The following is a 24,588-nucleotide window of genomic DNA, read 5'->3' as shown; positions in this document are numbered from 1 at the left end:
TATTTGCTCTCTCTTTTTTTTCCTTCTTTTTTGGTTTTGTTTCTCCTTTCTCATGATTCATTCCATTGGTTATAATTCTTCTTTACAACTGGACTATTATGTAAATAAGTTCAATGCGAAGGTATATGCAGAACCTACGTTGGATTACATACCATCTTGGGGGGAGTGGGGAGGAGAAGAAGGGAGAGAAAATTTGGAACCCAAAAACTTGTGGAACTGAGTGTAGTAAACTAAAAATAAAAAATAATTTTTAAAAAAAGAAAGAATGAATGAATAAAGCATTTATTAAGCATCCACTCTATGCCAAGCACTGTGCAAAGTACTTTACAAATATTATCTCATTTGACCCTCACAACAACTTTGGAAAGTAGATGCTGTTATTACCCCCATTTTACAGTTGAAGACGCTGAGGTGGAGTGACTTGCCCAGGGTCACACAGCTAATGGTTGTCTAAGGCTAGATTTGACCTCAGGTTTCCCTGATTCTGCTATGGTGTCACCTGGCTGGTTGCTCTATTTTCCAAAAGATCCCGGGAGGTAAAAATTTTTGGAGACAAAAAGCTTCCCATAGCCAAAACTGAGAACTGATAATCATCATCTCCTTGTATGGAGAAGAGCAGCTGGAGATTTTTCCTTAGTCTGAAAACTGGTGTATGAAGGGCCTGTTTCCCTATAGGACTTAAAGAAGAACTTCTGGATTCTAAGCTAGAAAAGAGGCCATTAGAGCCCAGTCTTCTTATGAGAAGAAGTAGCCCATTAGTTGAGAGTTCCAGCTGAAGCCAGAAGTTAGAGGCAAAGCAAAGGTCCACAACTATGTGCCCAGTGCCTGGCAGAGTACATGCCATGCTCACACACCCATCAGGGACTACACGCCAGATCTAGTAGAGGTAGATGGGTTTTGTATCTGCTTCTATTGTTTCTCACCCTGAGATATAGACTCTATGCTAAATAACCTCTTTGAACTACTAACTATGGGACTGTCAAAGATATATACATACACTTGTTCTCTAACACTTGTCTATTATTTCCAGGAGCATTCCTAATTCCATACTTTGTTGCCCTGATCTTTGAAGGAATCCCTCTGTTTCACATTGAACTTGCCATTGGTCAGCGCTTAAGGAAAGGTAGTATTGGGGTGTGGAGCACCATCTCACCATACCTTAAAGGAGTAGGTATGTCTGGGATTCATTTCATCTTCATAGATGCTCTGGTTCATACACTTTGTTCAAGAGTGCTGACTGAGAGCAATCTTATTGTAGAAAGAACAGTGAAGAGGGATAAATTAAATTTCATTCATTCAATGCAACAAATATCCATTAAGCACCTACTCTATGTAAGGCACCATTATTAGTACTAGAGTTACAAAAGTGAAACAGGACATAGTCCTCGCCCTCAACCATCTTATAGTCTATAAGAAAATGTGTCCATGAAAGTATTTTGATATAATTTATTAAAAATTAGAACTCAATAAATGATTAGGAGAGGACCAAGTAACCAGAGAGGCATGAAAAATTTTAGAAGGGAAAGATCATTTTTAGCTTGGGATATCTAGAGAGGCTTAATGAAGGATGAGATAACTGTCAGAGATGGAGGAGAGACCTATCCAGGAACGGGGGATAGTAGAAGCAAATGCAGGGAGGCAGAAGAGAATAGTCAATAGTTAATAAATATTTATTAAGCACCTACTATGTACACCGTGTTAAGTGCTGGGGATACAAATATTAGAGAGACAGACAGAGAGAGAGAGAGAGACAGAGAGAGAGAGAAAGAGAAAGAGAAAGAAATTTCCATCCTTCAAGAGCTTACAAATCTAATGAAGAAAGACAAAACACAAAAGAAAACCAAAAAGTGAGGAGTAGGGAGGGAGGAGAAGGTACCCAATGTGGGTGCATAGTAGAGAATTAAATTAGAGTAATCTCAAGGTTGAGCAGTCAGGTGAGAAATGAAGAAATGTCTGAGCTGAGTTCTCTACTTAAATGAGGGTTTGGAGTTCTTGGCCTCACCTTCTCATCAAAGAGTCAGAAGGTAGTGATAAGGTGGACAACTAGAGTTATGGGATGATGAGGTTATCCAAATGAGCTTCCTGGGCATGGTAGAGAGAGATTTTAGAAGGGTGAGGTGGTTTTTAGCTGGCAGATCAGAAGAGTCCCAAAGCAGTGCAGCCAGGTGAAAAATGAGATGAGATTGGGAAACGGCAAATACACGCTAGCTTGGTCAGTATGTGAAGAGAGTAGTGTATGTTCTAGAAGGCTAGCAAGGTAAGTTAGGTACACATTGTGGAAGGCCTGAATGCCAGAGAAAGGGTGCTCTACACATCTTCATTTATCAACAGGGAGCTACCGAAGGGTTTTGAGGAGAGGATCACCATGTGAACTCAATAAGGCCAACCAATAGAATTTAGCAGTTTCAGTTTATTTGGGAAAAAGAAAACATCTCACAGATTTTTAGTCAATTCCATGTAATTCAATAAACATTTTTTGAGCACCTACCATGTGCAAAGTACTATGCCAGATACTAAGAGATTGAAAGCTAAATGAAACACAGTCCTCAAGGATCTTCCAGTCTAACTGGAGAAATAAGCATGTACACAAATAGCTATAATATAAAATAAAATGTGGGGAGAAAAACAGAAGAGATGATGGCAACAAGGACCACAAGATGCTTGTTTGGTGTTTGCAAACCCAGACTCTGTAACAAAAAACCTTCTTTCCTATGTTTTCCAGGCATTGGATGTTTTTTTGTTGCCTTCCTGGTGAGCTTGTATTACAACACCATTTTAGTGTGGGTGTTGTGGTATTTTCTGAATTCTTTCCAAAGCCCCCTTCCTTGGAGTTTTTGTCCTCTAAATGAAAACAGAACAGGTAAATAGCAGGTGGGTGCCTCGCTGTGTGTCATTTGGGGAGGTTAGAACTCCATCTCTTCCTGTAGCTGTTCTTTATAGTCCAGACAATTCACCAAGAGCCTGTAGGACAAACCCAGTCTCCTTGAAATTTGTAAACTCTGCGTGTGTGTGTGTGTGTGTGTGTGTGTGTGTGTGTGTGTGTGTACAAGGTATCTCAAAAGTCTAAGCTTTGGTAGTATCATTGTTGGGCCATGAAGATTATTTTCTGTTCCCCTCACACACAACCAATCTATAGGTCCAGCCCCAAGCAACTGCCTGCTCCTTCTACTGAAGAAAGGGCTTCTGAGGCCAGGCAGAATGAGTAGGGAGCTTATGCAGGCTGCCCCGGTGCCTGCCCAGTGATAGCAGGGGTACCACTGCTTTGGGAATCTTATGGTCTTAGTTCCTGGCCTGGTCTAGAAATCCCTTCAATTTTAGGGGAGACCCCCCTCTCATCCAAGAGGAGAGAGGCAAAATTCTGATGGAGCTTCTACTTAGAGGGCAGGCGACCCCAGGCTCCTACCCTCTGACCCTATTTCCAAGCATCTAGCTCATTCTCTATGGGTCAAGCAATCAACAAGCATTTAAATGTACCAGCACTGCACTAAGCCCTGGGTACAAGATCTAAGAGTGAGACAGTCCTTGCTCTACCAGGGGATACGGCAGGTCCACAGATAAGTAAATACATGAAATGTGCAAAATACATGCATATCTAGGGGAATCAGAAAATGCCTCTTTGAAGGCTCTTGGGTTGAGCCCGGAAGGGAGCTAGGCAGTCTAAAAGGTAGAGGAGAGGAGGAGGAAGAGAAGGAGGAGGAGGAAGAGAATTCCAGACACGGACTTCTGAAGACACAAAAGTGGGAATTTAAATGTCATGAACAAGAAACAGAGAGTAAGTCAGTCAGAGGGTATGAGGAGGATCAATCTGTAATGAGCCTAGAAAGATTACAGACTGAGAAAAGAGTATAGTGTATTTTATCTTGAAGACAACAGGGAGCCATGGAGGCTTCTTAGGAGGAAGAGTGATGTGTCTGCTGGACAGTGTCCAGAATTTGGGGTAGTTCTGTGCTGTTTTGGACTTAGGTGTAACCTGGGGTTCAAGCCCTGTGCATTTGCACAAAACTCTTATCGGTGGAGAGAATGATTACTCTACCCAGAGGAATTTTATGTGAAGGGCAGAGTTGGTGAGAGTTTGAGAGTGGAGAAGCCTCCTTGCTTCTGGCGTCCAGAGGAAACACAAGAGACCCTGGCATCTCTTCAAAGAGAAAGCCCTGGAGAAAGAAAAATTTGTCTTTCCAAAGGCACATAGAGGAATTGAAGCCTTTTGCTCTGGGTTGAAGTAAGTTAGAAATCAGAAACATTATGAGGTTCTGTCTCCTTAAGGTGGTGCAGTAGACAAAATGCCAGGTCTGGAGTCAGGGGGACCTGAGCCCAAATCCAGTCTCAGACACTTACTAGTTGTGTGACCCTAAGCAATTCACTTAACCCCATTTGCCTCAGTTTCCTCATCTGTAAAATGAGCTGGAGAAGGAAATGGCAAACCACTCCAGTATCCTTGCCAAGAAGATCCCAAATGGGGTCACAGAGATGAGGACTTGACTGAAATGACTCAACAACAGCTTCCCAAAATCTATTTCCTCTCTCTAGGAGCCTTCCTCCTGAAGAAAGCTTGAGGCTCCCTGTGTCCCCTTTCAAAACCAAAAGCAAGAAGACATCTTCCCTCTCCCCAATACTGTCCTTTTTTTTTTGAGGGAAAAGGTGAGGCAATCTGAGTTAAGTGACTTGCCCAAGGTCACACAGTAAGTGTAAAGTGTCTGAGGCTGGATTTGAACTCAGGTCCTCTTGACTCCAGGACCAGTGCCCTGTTCACTGCATCACCTACCTGCCCTAATGCTGCCCTTTCTTATGAAAATGCACAAGGCTTATATTATAAGTTATATTGGGAAGTGGAGATTCTTGGTTCCAACTTCCCCATATTCCCCAACCCAATGTGGTAGAATGCCTTCCCACCAATTTAACACCCCTAATTTCAGCATGGCCTGGGGCAAAACTCTATTTGCCTCACCCTAGTCATGACTCTGAGCTGAACTATTACTTTCTAGGGAAGGAAAAAACCCCGACACCAATGATAACAACGGAGTTTGGATTTGACCAAACCTTAAATTCATCATTTTGGTGCCTTTATGGTACCTGAAACATTGATCTTGCTATTTTCCCACAAACTTTCAAATCAGGAAGCACCTACTGACAAATGCCCAAAATCTGCAGAGAACGTGGCAGGGCTGGGCTGGGGGTGTGAAGACAGCTGCAGCACCAAAACTGCTTCGAAGGGCTTTACGATGGAATGAAAGGAGCCGTGGTGCACGGTGGCCTTGACAATGACTCGTGATGCTCTTCCGTTCACAGGGCCTGTTGGAGAGTGCCAGCACAGCAATGCTGTGAATTATTTCTGGTACCGGCAAACGCTAAACATCTCAGCAGACATCAATGAAAGCGGGGGCCTACAGTGGTGGCTGGTCATGTGCTTAGTGGCTTGTTGGACGGTTGTGTATATCTGCATAATCAGAGGTATTGAGTCCACAGGAAAGGTGAGGATGTTATAAAGAATGCTGTAGAAGCTGAGTTATTCGCAGTTGTCTCTTGAAATATGAAACATGTTTGCTTACTACCTGTTGTGCTTTTGAAGAGGGAATGGAATCCCAGGCTCCTTGGCTGCCTCTGAGTTGTAAGGCCCTAACGATTAAGTTGGTTGTCCTAAGTGTAACACAGGATTCTTTTGCTACAAATGTGGGGATTTATTTGGGTAAAAACATAGATTGAGAAGCAGCATGGGGTAGTAGATTGTGGCTAGACTGTGACCTTAGAATGACCTGGGTTCAAGTCTCATCTCTGACATATACTCATTGTGTGACCCTGATTCAGTCACTTAATCTCTCAGTTATTCCTCTAAGACCACAAGTTGCAGAGAAGCAGCTGATCTGCACTACTAAAGGTATATTTTAAGGCATATTCAAGAAAGCCTATGTCCCTTACTGTACTTTTGAGGTACCAGTTGGGAGAGCTGGCTCAGGTATGAAAGAATTCACTTAGACGATTTTCTCTTAGCCATTCACTGGGAGCTTTATTGTGTGAAGCACACGGAACTGAGATTTAGCAAGGAGCTAAACAAAGGCCCTGAGATAGGAAAAAAGCCAGACCTATACAGACAGAAAGCTATACAGCTATGCAGATGATGACGTAATTTTATGGTTTCTTATGGAGGTTGGAGATTTAGGGACAGGATAATCACAAACAAGGTGAGGAAGGTGGTTGCTTGCAAGATAAGGAAAAATTGTCATGATACAGGATGAGGAAGATGAATGACAGGATAGGGAACTTAGGATGAGGGGGACAAGTTGTATGGTATTTCAAGATAAGGGGAAAAGGGCATTAAGACACTGTTAAGTTACAGGATCTCAAGTTACAGGATGGGCTGCAGAATGAGCCTCCAACCCGCCTCAGGGGGCCTGGGAAAGTAACCCTTAAAATTAACCCTTAGGGCACTGTTTGTATCTGTTTCAGTACCTCCATCACCCATAAGAAATGGTCACATTTTAGTTCCCTCCCTATAATTCTGCCATGGCCATAATTTTGAACTCTGAATTTTCCCTTTCTGATCATAAGCTCTTTTACTCCTTTGCCACATTCCTTCTAAACCTATTCTCTTTCTTCAATTTGATCTCCAGTCATTCTATCTGTCCCTGTTCTCCCAATTCATCACCCATGTTCTGGTCTTGCTTTCCTCAGTTTATAGTCTTGACCCTAAAATTAGCCAACCAAGTCAACTAAACATTGTCCTCTACCTTTGATTCGCTTACCCAATTCTTCTGTCATTCATGACCTGCCAAGCCTCTATCCTGGATCATCCACATCAATTGTCATCTTTAAATGTAATCTTAAGCTGATGAACACAACTGAAAGATGTCCAGAGACCATGTTAACAGCCTCCACCATAAATTCATCTTACTGAATCTCAACTGGGTTTTCACTACTATAAGGCAATCCTTTTATTCTTCCTTGATAGACTCTAAGTCTCCTCAGTGGCTATTTCAAACATTATATTACCCCCTTAGAGCTCTACATGGCTTCCCTTGGTCCCCTTTAAGAAGAAAGAATCAGCAACAGCAGCAGCAGCAACAACCTCCAGACAACAGAAAGGATCAGCAACAGCAGCAGAAGCTACAACAACCTCCAGACAACACCCCCTAGCAGATATTCTCCTCTCCTTCTTTCCTGAGAAAACCAAGACCATCTCTTATAAACTCCCTTTTCTCCTCTATTCCATACCTCAAAACTATCTACAATTTCACTTGACTTCTTCTTTTCCCCAGTCTCTGTGGAATAGATGACCCTTCTCCTTGCCAGTCTTTCTCTTTTTGCCCTTGACCTCTTTCCTCTTGAGTTTTCCAGAGCTTGTGCTATCAATCATTCTTTTTCTCCTCTTTAATCTCTCCTTATCTATTGGTTAGTTTCCTATTTTTCACAAATACTTATGTCTACCTCATCCTTAGCAGATCTTCACTTGACTCTCATCCTCTCAAGCTATTGCTTCATATTTCTCCTCCCTTTCACTGTCAGCTTCCCAGAAGGAGTCGTCTACACTAGCTGTCTCTACTTTCTTATTACCTCCTCTCTTTTCAACCCATTGCAAACTGACTCGTGACCGCATCACTCAACTAAATTTGCCCTGTCCAAGGTTACCAATGAGAAGCAGCGGAAAGAGTACTAGACTTGAAGTCAGAGAACCTGGGTTTGAATTCTGTCTGCTGCTATATGACTTTGAACAAATTATTTAATCTTTGTGAACCTGTTTCCTTGTCTGTATAATGCAGATGTTGCACTATGTGACTTCTAAGGTCTTTATCAACTCTAAATCCAGGATGTTCCAAAAGCCTTGGTATAGTCTTAAGCTTTCTAATAAGATAAGCTTTTTTAAAAAATTAGTAGTTTTAACATTTTCTTATTTAATTATTCATTAATAAGCTCATTTAAAAAGCTTAAAACCACACCAAGACTTTTGGGACAACCTCTATATAATTGTACAATTTCTTAACTGCTAATTTCAATAACTTTTTTTCTCCATTTTCATCTTCTTTGACCTTTCTGAAGCTAGTGACACTATTTGCCATACCCTCCTCTACAATACAACTCTCTCTCCTATTTTTCCTCCTTCTGCCTGATTGCTTGTTTATGGTTTCTTCAGTTAGAGCAGCATCTGTCTCTCGCCCCCAAGCTCCCACCCAATAACCACAGGCCTTTCCCTCCCCATTCTAGTATCTCTTTTCTCTCCCTTGATCTCATCTACTTCCATGATCTCCCAAGGAGAAGAGTCCCCCCCTGCCGTTGCATTATGTTCTTTAAAAGCACAATAGGCATTAGCCAATTACCATTTTTATGTAAAATTACCATTACATGCAAATCCCAGTCTATATACCTAGCTATAATCTCTCTCTCCTCATCTTCAGTCCTATATTATCCAGTCACTCTAGATGTCCCTTCCTGGAAGACTCATCAGCATCTCAAACTCAAGATATCTAAAATAGAATTCATGGTCTTCTTCCCTAGATTTCCCTCTTTTCTCTCCATTTTAGGGCACCATCATCATCTCCCAGTCACCCAGACTCAAAAGCTCAGCATCATTCTTAACCCTTCCCTGTTCCTCATTCCCCACATCCGATCAGTGACAAGTATTAGCAAATCTACATGTAGAATTTTATATAGCAATCCTACCTCCACAGCATGTCTCAATACTGTCTTCTCTCAGCTGATGAATCTATTATTCTTCTTTAGGTCTCCATCTCCTCTCATCTGTACTACTACCTTAGCCTCTTAATTGGTCTCCCTGCTTCCAGTCTTTCCCCTCTCTAGCCCATTCTCCAAAAAGATGCTAAATTTATTTTCAAAAGACATAGTCCCAACCATGTCACTCCTCTGCTCAAAAACTTTCAGTAACTCCCCATTGCCTCTAGGATAAAGTATAGAGTCATCAGCCTGGCATTTCAGGCTCTCTACAACCTGGCTACTGCCTGTCTTTCCAGTCTTACCCCATACTTCTCTTCACAAACCTTCTGTTCCAGTCAAACCGTACTATTTATCAACTGTTCTTAAAACTCAACATGTCATCTTTTGTTCCCATACACACCCAGTGCGTAAGTGGCTGGCTTTCCATCTCTACCTCTTAGAATCCTTGTTTTCTACCCAGGCTTGGCTCAGTTGCTACCTTTTCCAGAAACCCTTTCCTGATCTCCCCAGGTGTTAATACTCTCTCTCTCCTTAATTTACCTTGTAGCATACTTACTTATGGGCATGTTGTTGAGTATGGTCCCCATTTCACTAAAATGTAAACTCTCTGAGGGCAAAGACTGTTTTGTCCTTTATACCACCATCCTCATCCAGTACTTTACACATAGATAATTAACAAATATTTGTTAAGTCAAATTAGACTGAATAGAACTACAGGTACAGGCAGTAGATAGAGCTCAACACTGCCCAGTTTCCTAGTTAAACCTCATAAACAATGTATAAATAGAAAGTGTAATTATTATAATAATCCCACAAGAAGATGCCTTGGTCCTGGCTACTTGTTTCTAGTGTCCAAAATCTTTCTAGAAAATTCCCCTTGGTGGCTCTCTTAGTGAAAGATGTATGGGCAGGGTGGGCCACAGGACTATTCCCATGTGGTGTATCTTAGGGTCTTCTAAAGGTCTTAACAGCAATCCAAGTAATACATAAGGAAAATGTTCCCTGGTTCAGGAGACATTCATTATTTCTCCATTCTCTTGTGCAGGCCATTTATTTTACTGCCCTCTTTCCTTATCTGGTCTTGACCATCTTCCTCATCCGAGGACTCACTCTACCTGGAGCTACTGAAGGATTAACTTACCTCTTTACACCTAATGTAAGTACAGGTAGGTCTCACTGAGCCTGTATAAAGGGGCCCAAACCACTAGTCAATTTGGAAAAATCAGTTTAAAAAAAGCACCCCCTCCCCAAAAAAATCCCACAATTCTACACCAGTTCTCAGTACGAGATAAGTTGGACTGAAATAATGAATCAAAGTTGCTGATGCAGCCATTTGCCTTGGGCCAGAAGAGCTCAGCTCTAGTTTTATTTGAGTTAACTTGACTTGACTTAATTTTACTTGACTTACTTTTACTTAAAAAGCAATAGGTTTGATTTGAGATAAGAAAATTTAATAAACCTATACTCAAGTGAAAACTAGCCCAAATACCTTCCCTTGTTTTGCAAAGGTATCAAAGAGAACCTAGTTCTCAAAGGTCTGTGTGTCTCACAACAGCCTGGCTCCCTGTTGGGTGAACAAATTCCTTACCTGCATGAGGTAACCTGATAGTGTTACCAGAAGCCCTCTTTCAAAGTATATTAAATCTTCTGTAAGTCTCTTCTACTGAGACTATCTGGGTACTAAATGTTCTCAGAAGGATCTTAGGATCCTATATTTAGGGCTAGAAGAACTCTAATGATCATCTATTTCAAACTCTTCTTTTTACAAATGAGGAAACAAAGACCCAAAGAGGTTCAGTGACTTATTCAAGGTCACACTGGCAGTAACAGAGAACAGATTCAAACCTCTGACACCAAATCCAGTCTTCTCCAGACTGCTTTTTATATTTATTTTTAATGGTATTTTATTTTTTTCCCCAATTACATGTCAAGACAATTTTTATCACCCATGTTTACAGGATTTTGACTTCCAAAGTTTTCTTCCTCCTCTCCCCTCTTTCTAAAATGGCAGGCAATCTGATATAGGTTATACATGTGCTATCGTGTAAAACATATTTTCATATTAGTCACAGTTGTAAAAGAAGAAACAGATCAAAAGGGAAAAAAGCACTTAAAAGAATAAAGTAAGTGAAAAAATGTGCTTTGATCTACACTCAGAGTCCATCAGTTCTTTATCTGGAAGAGGACAGCATTTTCCTTCTTGAGTCCCTTGTACTTGTCTTAAATCATTATGTTGCTGAGAAGAGCTGAGTTATTCATAGATGATCATCACTCAATGTTGCTGATGCTGTGTACAAAGTTTTCCTGGTTCTGCTCACTTCACTTTACATTAGTTTGTACATATCTTTCCAAGTTTTTCTGAAATCTACCTGTTCATTATTTCATAGTACTCCATTATATTCGTATACCACAGCGTGTTCAGCCATTCCCCAATTGATGGGCATCCTCTCAATTTCCAATATTTTGCCACCACAGAAAAGGCTGTTATAAATATTTTTGCGCGTATAGGTCTTTTTCCCTTTTTTATGATCTCTTTGGGATACAGACCTAATAGTGGTATTGCTAGACCAAAGGGTATGGATAGTTTGGTTGCCCTTTGGGCATAGTTCCAAATTGTTCTCCAGAATAGTTGGATAAGTTCACAATTCTACCAACAATGCATTAGTGTCCCAATTTTCCCACATCTCCAACATTTATCATTTTCCTTTTTTGTCATATTAGCCAATTTAATAGGCATGAGGTAGTACTTCAGAGTTGTTTTAATTTGCATTTCTCTAATCAAAATAATTTAGAGTATTTTTTCATGTGACTATAGATAGTTTTAATTTCCTCATCTGAAAATTGCCTGTTCATATCCTTTGATCTTTATCAATTGGGGAATGGCTTGTATTCCTATAAATTTTACTCAGTTCTCTATATATTTGATATATAAGGCCTTTATCAGAAACACTTGCTGTAAAGATTGTTTCCCAGCTTTCTGCATTCCTGTCTAATCTTGGTTGCATTGGTTTTGTTTGTAGAAAAGCTTTTTATTTTAATATAATAAAATTGTTTATTTTACATTTTGTAGTGCTCTTTATCTCATTTGACTATGACTTCTTCTGTTCCCCCACAGATCTGACAGCTAGACTATTCCTTGCTCTTCTAATTTGCTTATGATGTCACCCTTTATGTCTAAATCATGCACGATTTTGACCTTATCTTGGCATACTGTGCGAGATGTTGGTCTATACCTAGTTCGTGTCCTATTGTTTTCTAGTTTTCTCAGTAGTTTTTGCCAAATAGTGAGTTCTTATCCTAAAGGCTGGGGTCTTTGAGTTTATCAAACACCAGGTTACTATGGTCATTGACCATTGTGTCTTGTGTATCTCATCTATTCCACTGATCCACGACTCTATTTCTTAGTCGGTACCAGACAGTTCTGATGATTATTGCTTTATAATACAGTTCAAGATCTGGCATTGCTAGGCCATCTAAATTTGTACTTTTTTTCACTAATTCCCTTGATATTCCGGACATTTTGTTCTTCCAGATGAATTTTATTATTATTTTTTCTAGCTCTATCAAATAATCTTTTGGTAGTTTGATTGACATGGCACTGAATAAGTAAATTACTTTAGGCAAAATTATCATTTTTATTATATTAGCTTGGCTGACCCATGAGCAATTGATATTTTTCCAGTTGTTTAGATCTGACTTTATTCGTGTGAAAAGTGTTTAGAAATTGTGTTCATATAGTTCCTGGGATTGTCTTGGCAGATAGATTCCCAAGTATTTTATATTGTATATGGTTATTTTAAATGGAATTTCTCTTTCTGTCTCTTGCTGCTGGGCTTTGTTGGCCATATAAAGAAATGCTGATGATTTATGTGGGTATATCCTATATCCTGCAACTTTGTTAAAGCTGTTAATTATTTCAGTTAGTTTTTTAGTTGATTTTCTAGGGTTTTCTAAGTATACAATCATATCATCTGCAAAGAGTGATAGTTTTGTTTTCTCATTGCCTATTCTAATTCCTTTGATTTCTTTTTCTTCTCTTACTGCTTTAGCTAACATTTCTTGTACTATATTAAATAGTTGTGGTGATAATGGGCATCCTTGCTTCACCTATGAGCTCATTGGCACAGCTTCTCACTTATCCCCATTACAGACAATGCTTGCTGATGGTTTTAGATAGATACTGCTTATCATTTTAAGGAATGTTCCCTTCATTCCTATGTTCTCTATTGCTTTTAATAGGAATGGGTACTGCATTTTGTCAAAAGCTTTTTCTGCACTTATTGAGATAATCTATGATTTCTATTAATTTTATTATTGATATAGTCAATTATGCTGATAGTTTTCCTCATAATGAACCAGCCCTGTATTCCTAGTATAAATCCCACATGGTCATAGAATATCATCCTTGTCATATATTGCTGTAATTGCCTTGCTAGTATTTTGTTCAAATTGCATCAATATTCATTAGGGAAATTGGTCTATTATTTTCTTTCTCTGTTTTAGTTCTTCCTGGTTTAGGTATCAGCACCATATTTATGTCATAAAAGGAGTTTGGTAGAACACCTTCTTTGACTATTTTTCCAGATAGTTCATATAATATTGGAATTAATTGTTCCTTGAATGTTTGGTAGAATTCACTTGTGAGCCCATCTGGCCCTGGGGATTTTTTCTTAGGGAGTTCACTGATGGTTTGTTTAATTTATTTTTCTAAGATGGAGTTACTTAGGCATTCTATTTCCTGCTATGTTAATCTGGATAATATATATATTCATAAATATTTGTCAATTTCATTCAGATTGCCAGATTTATTGGCATATAATTGGCCAAAACATTTCTAATGATTGCTTTAATTTCTTCTTCATTGCTGGTGATTTCACCCTTTTCATTTTTGATACTGGATATTTGTTTTTTTCTTTCTTTCTCTTTTTAAATCAAATTAAATGAAATGGCCTATCTATTGATAGGGGTTTTTTCATAAAACTAGCTCCTATATTTACTTACTAGCACAATAGTTTGTTTTTGTTTTTGTCTTGTTTTTTACTTTCAATATCATTAATATTATGTTTGGTTTTCACAATTTCCAATTTGGTCCTCAATCGGGGATTTTTAATTTGTTATTTTTCTAGTTTTTTTTTAATTGCATACCCACTTCATTGACCTGTTCTTTTTCTGTTTTGTTGATGTAAGAATTTAGAGAAATAAATTTTCCCCTAAGTACCACTTTGGCTGCATCCCATAAATTTTGCTGTATTGTCTCGTTGTCATTCCCTTTAATGAAATTATTGATTGTTTCTATGATTTGTTCTTTGACCCACTTATTTTTAGGATTAGGTTATTTAATCTAATTAGATTTTTAATCTAGCTTTCCACTGCCCTTTGTTGAATGTAATTTTATTGCATCTGAAAAGAACACATTTAATATTTCTAGCTTTCTACATTTGATTTTGAGTTTTTTATGCTCTGATACATGGCCAATTTTTGTGTAGGTGCCATATGCTGCTGAGAAACAGGCATATTCCTTACTGTTCCCATTCAGTTTTCTCCAAAGGTTCGTAATATCTAACTTTTCTATTATTCTCTTTACCTCTTTAGTTTTTTTCTTGCTTATTTTTTGGTTTGATTTATGCAGTTCTGGGAGGGGATAGTTGAGGTCCCCCACTAGTATAATCTTGCTGTCTATTTCTTCCTGTAACTCAGTTAATTTCCCCTTTAAAAATTTGGATGCTATACCACTTGGTGCATATATGTTTCGCATTGCTATTGTTTCATATTTTATGGTACCTTTTAGCAAGATGTAGTTTCCTTCCTTATCTCTTCTAATTAGGTCTATTTTTGCTTTGACTTCAAAATCAGGAGTGTTACCCCTGCTTTTTTTTTTCACTTCAGCTGGAGCGTAATAGATTCTACTCCAGTCCCTTACCTTTACTCTGGGTGTGTCTCTCTGTTTCGAGTGTGTTTTAAGTATGTTTCTTGTAAACAACATATTGTAGGATTCTGGTTTTTGATTCACTCTGCTATCCACTTCCATTTTATAGAAGAGTTTGTCCCATTCACATTCACAGTTATGATTATTAACTGCGTATTTTCCTCAATCCTATTTTTCCTCCTATCTGTCCTCTCTCTCTCCTTTTGCCCTTTCCCTCCTCACCAGTGTTTTGCTTCAGTCTACACCTCCCCTGATCTGCCCTCCCTTCTGTCACACATTTATTTAATCTCTTCCCCTCCTACTTCCCTGTTGGGTAAGATAGATTTCCATATTCAGCTGATTGTGTATATTATTCCCGCTTTGAGCCAATACAGATGAGAGTAAGGTTCAAGTGATGCCCATCACCCACCCTCCCACCTTCCCCTCCACTATAATAGGTCTTGTATGCTTCTTCATGTGAAATAATTTACCCCATTCTACCTCTCCTTTCCTTCTGCATCCAGTGTACTTTTTCTCATCCCTTAATTTTTTTCATTTCATTCCCTCAAATTCACCTTGTACCCACCATACCTTCTGTCTATGTATATTGCTTCTAGCTGTACTTTAGTGGCACACTTTTTAAGATTTACAATTATCATCTCCCCGTGTAGTGATACAAACAGTTTAGCTCTCTTGAATCCCTCATGTTTTCTTTTCCTTTTTTATCTGTTTATGCTTCTCTTGAATCTTGATATTAGAGATCAAATTTTTGGTTTAATTCTGGTCTTCTCCTTATGAAAGTTTGAAATCCTTCCATTTCATTGAATCACCATTTTCTCCCTTGATGCATTACACTTAATTTTGCCAGGTAAGCTATTCTTGATTGTAGTCCTAGCTCCTTTGCCTTCTGGAATATCGTGTTCAATGACCTCTGATCTTCTAATGTTGCAGCTGCTAAGTCCTGTGTAATCCTGTTTGTGGCTCCCCAACATTTGAATTGTTTCTTTCTGGCCACTCACAGTATTTTTTTTTCCTTTGCCTGATAGTCCTGAAATTTGGCTATAGTGTTCCTTGTAGTTTTTATTTTGGGATCTCTTTCCTGATGTGATCGGTGGATTCTTTCAATGCCTATTTTTCCCTTTGGTTCCAGGATATCAGGGCAGCTTTCCTTCATAATTTCTTGAAAGATGCTGTCTAGTTCCTCCTTTTGATTATGGCTTTCTTTTAGTCCAGTGATTTGACATTGACTCTCCTGGTTCTACTTTCCATGTTTTCCCCATGAGGTATTTTATGTTTTCTTCTATTTTTTCATTCTTTTGAATTTGTTTGTTTGATTCTTGATGTCGCATAGGGTCATTAGCTTCTACTCACTCAAGTCTAATTTTTAAGGAGTTGTTTTCGTCCATTAGCTTTTGTATTTCTTTTCTATTTGGCCAATTGTACTTTTTAAGGAGTTATTTTCTTCAGTGGATTTTTGCATCTCCTATTCCATCTGGCCAATTCTACTTTTTAGCAGTTATTTTCTTTTATCTAGCCATTGACTGTTTTCATAATTTTCTTGCATCACTCTCATTTCTTTTCCCATTTTTTCTTCTTCCTCTCTTATATATTTTTTCAGCTCTTTTTTGAGCTCTCCATGAGTTCTTTCTGGGCTTGAGACCACTTCCCATTTTCCTTTAGGATTCTGCCCATAGGTGTTTTGACATTCTTGTCCTCTTCTGAGTTTGTGTCTTGATCCTCCCTGTCACCATAATAACTTTCTATGGTCAGATTATTTTTTGAATTTTTTTTTTGCTCATCTTTTTTTGACCTTTTTCCTTTCTTTTAAATTTGAGCTCTGTTCCTGGAGTGGAAGGGGCTCAGGTTTCTTGTGCCAAAGACTATAGGCCCTGGCTGTTTGCATGGTGCTGCACAGATGTTGCCCTTAGGCCCACGGGGCATCCTTATGTGCACTGATGTGTTGAGGGGGTGGAGTGGGGTGTGGCTGGTGCTGCTGGAGGATGTAGGGATATGGCAGCTTACCTGGTGCTAAGCTGGGGTCCTAGTACTGTGCTGAAGGCATGTGCTAAAGCCAGTGGGATGTTTCTGCATTTCCCTGGGGGATGCACTGAAGCATGTAGAAGTCCAGCTGTTGGAGGTTGTGTCTTTGCCTGGGGCTACACTGAAGCATGCGGAAGTTCTCAGAGCTGGAGTCTGTCCGTTCCCCTGGCTATGGTGTGAGGCACGTGGGGGATCCTGGTGTTGGTGTTTGCCTGCTCTGCTGCACTGAGGTTCAGGATCTACCACGGATTTGCTGAGGTGGGGCTTGTTGCTGGCTTGCGAGGACACTTCCTGTACTAGACTGCACTCCCCTTTCACACGAGTGAGACAGACCTTTCCTGCAGATCTTCCAAGTTTTGGGGGGGTTTTGGGGGGCTTTTTTGCTGGTTCTGCTGTTCTAAGATTTGTTTTAGAGTGCTAGTTTATGGCTGTTTGGAGGCGAATATGGGAGAGTTACCATGGTTTACTGCTTAGTCCACCATCTTGGCCCCCAGAAGTCCTGTGGAGACTGCTTTTTAAAGATGGCAGTAAAATTAAGCTAATTGGGCACTGGTAAAGCCAGACGAGGACATCATTGTTTGGTCTTACAGGTGATAATTTGAACTAGATGACTTTTCCAGATGCTTTCTAAAACCATCATTGTACTGGACAACCCATTTAAGCCTCAGTATTCTCATCTGTAAAATGAGCATAAAATACCACATGCCCCATCTCCCTCATAACATTGTTGAAGGGACACAAATGAGACAATATTTGCAAAAGTATTTTGCAACTACCAGGCAATTTGAAATGGAAATGATAACTATTGCTGTACTCGCTGCAATTCTCTCATTTCAGATGAGCGTTCTCCAGAATCCCCGGGTGTGGCTTGATGCAGCTACTCAGATCTTCTTTTCCCTTTCTCTGGCTTTTGGAGGACACATTGCATATTCGAGCTACAATCCACCCAAGTAAGAAGAGTTATCATTTTGGTTGTAGCTTGACAGCACTAAGGTTACAAAATCATCACTCCTCATCTTGAGTGCTTAGGGATCACTTCCTCCTGAACTTTTAGAGCGGTAACAACCAGGACATTATCTTCACGTTGCACTGTTCTTCAAAAGAAAACAAAAGGCATTTCTACCAATCAATATTCCATTGGCTGAGGCATAAGGAAGCAAACAAAGAATTCTTTTAGAAGCCATCTCTTTTCTATAAGGCCCCAGAGAATTACTTGAAAGGAAGATCCTTGATTCATCTCAGTGACTAACGACCTCTCTCATGGCCTATGTATTCCATAGTTGCCCAACATGTATCGAAGCAACTTAGAAGTATGGGGACTCTAGCTGGGTAAAAAGTACAGCAAGTCCCTGATTTTTACCACACTCTATTCCTGGAAACCATATCATAAAATGGGTTGTTCTAAAGTGGGTCATATTCTCCCATAAGAGCAATGTTAGAATTGGATTTTGTGGTCCCCACACTGTATTACTAAAATAAAACAACAACAATACAGCAGCAATAAACCTCTATCATATTTTAAAATGGTAAAAATTATGCCCTATACGTTGATTATACATTGATCACGCAAGTCTACTATAAAGTATTCATACAACACATAAAAACCACAATTTGGCCATGTAACAAATTTGATTTAAAACTAATGTAAGAGTTATAATAAACATTAAACAAGTCATTAGTAAAAATATTGATTGAATTCCTATAACTAAGAGGGCATTTAAAAATACATTGTGTAACCAGATCTCTCTTTTTAAAAATTACCCATGTTAAACGTGACTTTTACTTGTAATTGAGGAAAAAATAAATAATACCAAATTAGAAAAAAGCTATTCAGAAAAGCCTGATTTAACACTTTCTTTCTTCAATACATTGTCCTCTAGAAAGAAGAAATGGTCAAAGTCATCTCATTCCATTGGCCTTTAAGTTGGGTTAAGGGTTAGAATCACTTTTTAAAAATAGCCTGCAGCTCCCTTTTTCAAATGAGTAGGTTATGAAAGCAAAATCTCAATTATACACCTTTGGTAAAGAACACAGGCTGAACAGTTCATGTAATTTCAAATAAAAAAGTTTGGATGACTTCTATTCTGTAAAATAAAATGCTTAAGTGATTTGTACTTACTGGAAGACATGTTCTAGTGAAGCAAGGGATTTGTAACATTAGTGGCAATAATTTCAGGTGATATTAATTAAGTGCCTGCTGCATACAGAAAAAGGTGCTAGGTGCTGGACAGACACAAAGTTCATATCCAACATTGTCCCTGTCCTCATGTTTCTCATAGCCTCCTAGGAAAATATGATAAATAAGCAGAGTACAATATATTATGTTACAAAGACATCAGAGGTATGAGCAAAATGCTAGAAAGTGGGGGAAGGTCATTACTCACTGGGGGATTAGGGAAAGTTTTCTGGATGAGATGTCATTTGAGTCAGGCTATAAGCATAGTGATGTCATTTTGGTCCTCTTCGAGAACAAAGGACAACAACCAGTTGTGTCCTACCAACCAACCAAAAAATGGAGGGGAGGAAAAATTCCTTGGCATTTTACCTCTGGAGAAGGAGAGAAGGATTTTAAGAGGTGAAGATGGGGGAGCCAGGCAAGAGCTTCCTAAGCAACTAATTGGTTACAGGGAATGATAAGTTAAAAATAACACCAAGTTTGTGAGGCCAGGTTACAGGGAGCATGGCAGTACCCTTGACTATTATAGGGAAGTAAGAAAGAGAGGAAGATTTGGGGAGGAAGAGAACGAATTCCATTCCTGACAGGTTAAGTTTGAGATGCCAAAGAGATAACCAATTCTAAAAGCCCCAAAGGACATCTGGTGATAATAGGCACTTAGAACAGTGCCTGCACATAGTAGGCACTTAATAAATGTTTACTGACTGATTGACCTCCATGACCTCAACGCTCAAGCCAAACTGGAGTGCTTTCTGCCCTCTGACCATGAAGCTGTTACACCTCAGGGCCTTTTCTTAGGCTATCCCCCATACCTGCAATGCCCCTTCTTCCTTCTTTCACAGGAATGACTACAACAAAGATAGCATCATCACAGCCTTCAAAATCTAGCTAACAGAATCATAGATTTGGAGCAGATAGGGACCTTGGAGCCACCTAACCCAAGCCCTTCATTTTACAGATGAGGAAACAAAGGTACAGAGAGGTTGTGACTTACCCAAGGTCATATGGGTAGAGAGTGACAGAGAAGGCCTTTGAACCTGGGCCCTCTGACCCCAAATCCAATGCTCTTTCCAATGTAGGCCCACTGGTGCCCTGCTCACACACTCACCTTCTCCCAAAAGTGTTCCTGGATCCTCTGGTGTTAAAACTATCCCTGTCTGAGTTCCCATGACTCATTGTCAGGACATCTCCCATGCACTTATCATGTAATATTGTGGATTTTAGCTCTTTGTGTGGTTTTCTTATCCCCCTGTGAGCAACTTGAGGGTAGGGAGCCATCCCTCATCTGAATTTTCCCTTCCAATGACTAGCACAGTGGGTACTTAGTAAATGTTTGTTGTATTATATAGTACTCTGGTTTTAAAAAAAAAACACCAAACTCTCTAAACATCATTGAAAATGCTTTTATTTGTTTCTTTCCCAGGAATGATTGTGAAAAAGACGCTGTCACCATCGCCCTAGTGAATAGCATGACCTCCCTCTATGCTTCTTTGGCTGTTTTCTCTGTCCTGGGCTTCAAAGCAACAAATGATTACTGGGCTTGCCTGGACAGGTAGGATCCTATTGCAGACACTGCATCAGGAGCAAAATGTTGGCTTTGTTTTTGTTTTTTGTTTTTTCTTTTTTGGGGGTGGGGTGTGGCAGGGCATAGAGGAGGGAAGGATGGGGAATGGTATGACTGAGCAGGAAACCAGAGCTAATAACTGAATTTTTCCAGGAATCAAAGAATCACAATTAATATAAATAGTATTAGTTACTATGCCTAAATGCTCATGTTTTATCAGTAGCGAAGCCAGGAATAGAATACAAACTATTCTAACCCCAACAAAAAGCAGGCATATTGAAAAAACTAAAATAAAATAGAATGAAAGATAGAGGGCAGCTAGGTGGTCCAGCATATAGAGTGCCAGGCCTGGAATCAGAAAGACTCATTGTATGAATTCAAATCGAGCCTTAAGACCCTTACTAGCTGTGTGACCCTGTGTAAGTCACTTAGCTCTGTTTGCCTCAGTTTCCTCATCTGTAAAATGAACTGGAAAAGGAAGTGGCAAACCACTCCAGTATCTTTGCCAAGAAAACCCCAAATGGAGTCGTGAAGAGTCAAACACAACTGAAATGACTAAACAACACCAACAATGAAAGATAGGAAACAAGGAAACCCAAAGTCTTTCCTGGGATGCTTGGTATGCATGCTCTATATGTTTGTAAAAGTGTGCTCTGGGGGCAGCTAGGTGGCACAGTGGGTAGAGCACCGGCCCTGGAGTCAGGAGTACCTGAGTTCAAATCCGGCCTCAGACACTTGACACACTTACTAGCTGTGTGACCTTGGGCAAGTCACTTAACCCCAATTGCCCTGCCTTCCTCCCTCCAAAAAAGAAAAAAAAATTTAAAAAAAGAAAAAAAAGTGTGCTCTGGTCTTGGGTTGTCAATCTCCAAGTTAACGCACTTAACTGAGGAGAAAATAACTATTTCCCAATGTAATAATGCTAGATAGAAAAGTATAAGATAGAACAACCTACTTCCCAATAAATTTTGATAAGCACCAGGAAAAGAAGCACGTGATCTAAAAGTGTCATAATCGAAGATTCATTGTACTTCCCAAGCAGCAAACCTGAAACTAAAGTAGGACAATCGGAGCTTCATCTGAGACGATGAAATTTGGAACTCAATGATATCACCTACACTCCTTTAGCGATGCAGAAACAGCTGCGCTTAACACCCAGTTAGCACAATTACTTGGCCAAAAGAGGAAGCTACTGAATGGTTACCTCCTTCCTCTCCCCAGAAATTACGTGCCAGGGGAGCTCCTTCTCAGCCCATCCCCAACCCAGACTACTTCTCGTGGCATCCTCAGCAAGTGGCCTTTTGGCACCTCTAGGTATTTTCCCCCTTAGGTCCAGATGTCCTAGGGTCTATCCCACATACGCTTATTAACAGAAGATAAGAGGACACATTTTGGTTTTCTTCCATTTGCTTATCCTCACACTTAGATGACCTGATATAACCCTGTCCAACTGTGGATTTGGCCGCGCAGGGTCAGCTGGGCTCCAGAGAAGCTGATGGGCTGCCTTTTTTTCCTCTTCTTTGTTTTCTTCATTTTCATCATCATCATCTATACAAATCTCTTGGTTATTTGTGGCTATCAACATGTATTCATTTGAGTTTTTGTTTAGCTGTTTTTTTAGTCATGTCCGACGTTTCATGACCCCATTTGAGGTTTTCTTGGCAAACATATTGGAGTGGTTTGCCACTTCCTTCTCTGGATCAATTTACAGATGAGGAAACTGAGGCAAGTAGGGTTAAGCAACTTGCCCATGGCCACACAGCTAGTAAGTGTCTGAGGCAGGATTTGAACTCAGGTCTTCCTGACTTTAAGCCCAGTGTTCTATCCACTGCCCCACCTAGTTGCCCCTATTCATTTGAGTTATTGATGATCTATGGACAGCAGAGATCACGAAAAAACCAGAAAAAAGCTTTCTAAGCCTTGTTTTAGCTAACATTTTCCACCTTCTCCTCACCCTCACCCCCATCCCCCACCCAGAAGGAACTATTCACCAGCAGAAGGAGATTAGCACGGTTCTGTTGTGCAACCCCATGTTTCCTCTGTTTTGCCCCAGGTGATAGAATCTCTAAACCTGGAATTCCAAGCATTGCGCTAAGTCCTGGGGTGACATTCTGAGGGCATGACCCACTTCCCAGAACCCATCCAAAATGCCATACTTGTTTGTGAAGGCTTATTGGCTTTGCTACTCCTGCTCAGCGCATTTACCATGTGATAATTCAAAGGAAGGTGAACCTATCTTTGGCCTGACCCCCATGACCACGTTATCAGTCTTAGAAGAATTCAATACCCTCTTCAAAAGAGAAAACCTACCTCAGCACAGAATTTATTGGATTACATAGTTAAGGCAAAGCTTCCTCTCCATGTGACACAGATAAGGGGTTTTTGTTGTTCACTCATTTCAATCATGTCTGATTCTTCACAACCTCATTTAGGGTTTTCTTGTCAAAGATACTGGAGTGATTTGCCATTTCCTAGTCAAGCTCATTTTACAGATGAGGAAACTGAGGCAAACAGGGTTAAATGACTTGCCCAGGGTCACACAAGCAGGATTTGAACTCAGGAAGATGAGTCTTCCTGACTCCAGGTCTGGCACTCTATGTGCCAGCTAGCTGCCCTAGAGAGGGGATTCGGAAATCGAATTAAGTAGCTCCTCCCCAAAAGAAACATTGCTACCCTATCCCCTTTGCTGGTGTAGACATGGGGTATCTCACAGTAATTTCTAAAATCTGGATCTGGAGGAATTAAACCCCATCTTGGAAAACTTTCCCTAACAGTTATTTCCCAGAAAATGATGCACCCCCCTCCCCCGCCATGGACCACATTTATGGGGATAATAAACTTGTTTTGAGGCTTCTGAATTCAATGGCCTGCAAATGATTTTGTGTACAGCCAGTAAAATGCTCACAAAGCCATCTGCTCATCTCTCTGACAGAAACATCATCAGCATCATCAACGAGTTTGATTTTCCAGACCAAAGCATTCAGCGAGATGACTATCTAGCCTGCTTCACACACTTGAATTCCACCCAGTCAGACAGGCTGGCACGGCTCCAACTAAAGAGCTGCCACCTGCAAGATTTTCTGGACAAGGTAGTGACACTCATCCCAGGCTCTGGGTTCAGTAAGAAGCGGTGTGCCTTAGTGGAAAGAGTGGACTTATCAGAGGCCCAGGCATCAAGCTCCAACTGACTGCTGACTTCGAATCTGTCTGAGAAAGGGGTGGGGAACTTGTGGCCTCGAAACCACATGTGGCCCTCTAGGTCCTCAAGTGCAGCCCTTTGACTGAATCTGAACTTCACTGAACAAATACTCTTAATAAAAAGATTCATTCTGTAAAACTTGGACTCAGTAAAAAGGCCGCACCCAAGGACCTAGAAGGCCACATGTGGCCTCGAGGTCACAGGGTCCCTACCCCTGGACTCTGAGACATTAAGAAAGGAGCATTTCTCTGGGCCTCAGTTTCCTTGAGGAGCCATAAAATGAAGGGTGTGGACTGGATAATCTCCAAAGTTCCTGTAAACTTTAAATCCTCTAGCTCTCAGGATATCCATATATAGCATTCATTTGGACACATGCTACCTGGTCTTAACAAGTACTTTTTTTCTTTTTAGAAGGAACCTCATTGGCCATCTAGTCCAACCTATAGCTAAAAAAAAAAATTCTCATGAGGACATATAAGACGTGGGCATCCAGCCTCTGCTTGGAAACCTGCCCATGTAAAGGAACCCAGTACCTCTAGTGGTAGCCTGTTTCACTCTGGATAGTTCTAATTAATCCAAAAAATTTTTATTAAGCACCTACTATGTATAAGTCCCTGTGTTTCCTAGCCCTTGGAAGTTTCTCCTTGCTTGAAATGTAAATTTTCCTCTTTGAAATTTCCACCTATTGCTCCTGGTTCTTCCCTTCAAGAGCCAAAATAACAAATCTAAGTTTGTGTTTTGCTTAGCCCCAGGTGGTAGACCTAGGATCAATGGGTAGCATTCGCAAAGGGGCAAAATTTGCCATAAAACTTCAATGACACCCATTAACTTAGTCTCCTATCACAGACAGAAAAGGATAAAGGAAGCATTTTTGTTTGCTGCGCCTCCCAGGAGACCCAAATAAATATTGGTTTCCACTGGAGAAGTAATTGTAAGGGAGGAAACCAGGCTATCCTATGGGAAGAGGGATGAGACTTCTGCTTGAACCAGAGGGCAAAACTGGGAATCATGGGTAAAGAGTGCAGAGGGGGAGATTTAGGCTT

General features: G+C 40.2%; 1 protein-coding gene across 1 annotated transcript in view; it reads left to right on the top strand.

The window, feature by feature from the left end:
- The window catches only part of SLC6A18 (solute carrier family 6 member 18), a 52,325-nt gene that overhangs the window by 20,671 nt on the left and 7,066 nt on the right, over positions 1-24,588 (top strand). The window contains exons 2-8 of the mRNA XM_036741319.1: positions 1,031-1,171; positions 2,723-2,860; positions 5,287-5,468; positions 9,707-9,817; positions 17,444-17,556; positions 20,206-20,334; positions 23,279-23,435. Coding sequence (XP_036597214.1) covers positions 1,031-1,171; positions 2,723-2,860; positions 5,287-5,468; positions 9,707-9,817; positions 17,444-17,556; positions 20,206-20,334; positions 23,279-23,435 — 971 coding nt within the window. The remainder of the gene's footprint in view (positions 1-1,030; positions 1,172-2,722; positions 2,861-5,286; positions 5,469-9,706; positions 9,818-17,443; positions 17,557-20,205; positions 20,335-23,278; positions 23,436-24,588) is intronic.

The sequence above is a fragment of the Trichosurus vulpecula genome, chromosome 1 (assembly GCF_011100635.1).
Source record: "Trichosurus vulpecula isolate mTriVul1 chromosome 1, mTriVul1.pri, whole genome shotgun sequence".
Classification (NCBI taxonomy): Eukaryota; Metazoa; Chordata; class Mammalia; order Diprotodontia; family Phalangeridae; genus Trichosurus; species Trichosurus vulpecula.
This window is presented reverse-complemented; position numbering and strand designations above follow the sequence as displayed.